Raw genomic sequence first — 1,953 nt, 5'->3', positions numbered from 1 at the left:
AAAAGTGGGAGTAACACGTTACAAAAGTAATACAATTACAGTAATGTATTGCTTTTTGCTGTAAAGCGGTAATATAACACATTACTTAAAAAAAAACAGTAATATTATAACCACCCGAAATTAAGTGGTGTTTTGTTTTTATAGTAATTCACCAACACCAAGAAACATTTGGGCAGCAGAAAAACAAATCCATGAGTAAAAGAGTAACGTTATTTCCTGTTGCTGGAATCCGATGGTCGACAGGATGCAAACTACAGTAGCTCCCCTGATGGATCAATCAAATTTCTGTAGGCTGTGTGTCTGTGCTTTAACAAATAACTTTCATGATCAGAGAGGCTGCTGTTAGTTCATCCTGACTGATCCTGATCCACATATGCAGGCACATCTTACTATGACCATAATGCACCAACTAAAAAGCAGTGAAAGTTACTCAAAATAGTACGGTAATGTTAAATCTTACTTATCGTAATCCCCTGAGCCCTGTTTGCGATGGTCTGCCGATTTGAGCATGAATATGCTGCACAGTGCTCTGGCATCTTGCTTTCTTCAGCTGCGCAACTGGGAGTATGACCGGTTCCATAGGGCGTCTACCTCTATATATGTTTATGCTCTGAAGTGCTACTCCTTCAGTCAGAATCTGTAAAAGGGAACAAAGCCAAAATGGAAAGGAGAATCATATACATATTTATCATAATTACAATAACAGAATAATATTATAAATTCTCACATCTTTAAACCTATTAGATAAACCAAGACGTTATGAGTTGGCTATTTTTAGAGTGGATCATTCATTCAAGTTTCGCATTATACTGCCTTACTACTACATGCTTATTGAAAAAAGACAGGCAGGGTCAAATATCTAAACAAATACATTTAATATTTTTATTGTTGTGTTATTTTTTCAGAGAGCCTCTCAAAGCCCAGCATCTCCATGAATCCTGCTGGTGAGGTTACCTGGGGTCAGGACGTCAGCATCACTTGTTCCATCTCAATACAGGTTCATTTAGACGGAACATTCCTCCTGCAGCAGACCTCAGGCTCATTCAGAAAGACCCAAACATCAAGTACCAACTCTGCTACCTTCATTATACCTAAAGTGAACTTTGATAACGAAGGATCGTATCAGTGTCAGTATCAGACAAGTGTTTCAAGACGAGACTTCAGCTCCCCTTTAAGTGACTCTGTCAGACTCTCTGTTACTGGTAAGGAAATGAATCTGTTTCATTCACTTGTTTAAAGAAATAGTTCAACATGTTGGGAAATAAGCTAATTCATTTTCATGTTGAGAGTTTGATGAGTGATTGATCCTCATCTCATAGCTGTCCTTTAAATATGAAGCCACAGCCAGCAGCTAGTCAGCGTAGCTTAGGATAAAGACTGAAAACAAGGAAACAGCAGTAACTTACTGAAGGCAACCAGAGGGGACCGAAAAACTTAAAAGGCTTATTTCCCTTAATGGTGAACTATTCCTTTGGCATAATAGAAATTTAGCAAACTAAAAAAGAAAATGTTTACAAAATTTTTTTATCTCAAAGTCAGTCCATTTACTGCTCTAATATTGTGTTGTTTTTCAGTGAACCTTCCAAAGCCCAGCATCTCCATAAATCCTGCTGGTGAGGTTACCTGGGGTGAGAACGTCAGCGTCACTTGTTCGATCTCAACTCAGCATTTAGGTGGAACATTCATCCTGATGAAAACCTCCAGCTCCTTCAGAACAACCCAAACATCAAGGACCAACTCTGCTACCTTCAGCATCTTGCAAGTTGATTTTGCCAACGCAGGATCGTACCAGTGTCAATATCAGACAAGTGTTTCAAGACGAGACTTCAGCTCCCCTTTAAGTGACTCTGTCAGACTCTCTGTTACTGGTAAGATACATAAATTAAAAAGTAAATACAACAATTAACCTACAACCCCAATTCCAATGAAGTTGTGTAAAACGTAAATAAAACC

General features: G+C 38.4%; 1 protein-coding gene across 1 annotated transcript; it reads left to right on the top strand.

The window, feature by feature from the left end:
- Positions 1-905: 905 nt before the first annotated feature.
- LOC123966969 (natural cytotoxicity triggering receptor 1-like) lies at positions 906-1,906 on the top strand (the record flags this gene model as incomplete). The annotated part of the gene is made up of 2 exons (XM_046043035.1): positions 906-1,202; positions 1,575-1,906. Coding segments are annotated over 2 exons (629 nt in total), but the record flags the coding sequence as incomplete, so codon positions are not given.
- Between the last annotated feature and the right edge of the window lie 47 nt (positions 1,907-1,953).

The sequence above is a fragment of the Micropterus dolomieu genome, unplaced genomic scaffold (assembly GCF_021292245.1).
Source record: "Micropterus dolomieu isolate WLL.071019.BEF.003 ecotype Adirondacks unplaced genomic scaffold, ASM2129224v1 contig_14667, whole genome shotgun sequence".
Classification (NCBI taxonomy): Eukaryota; Metazoa; Chordata; class Actinopteri; order Centrarchiformes; family Centrarchidae; genus Micropterus; species Micropterus dolomieu.
This window is presented reverse-complemented; position numbering and strand designations above follow the sequence as displayed.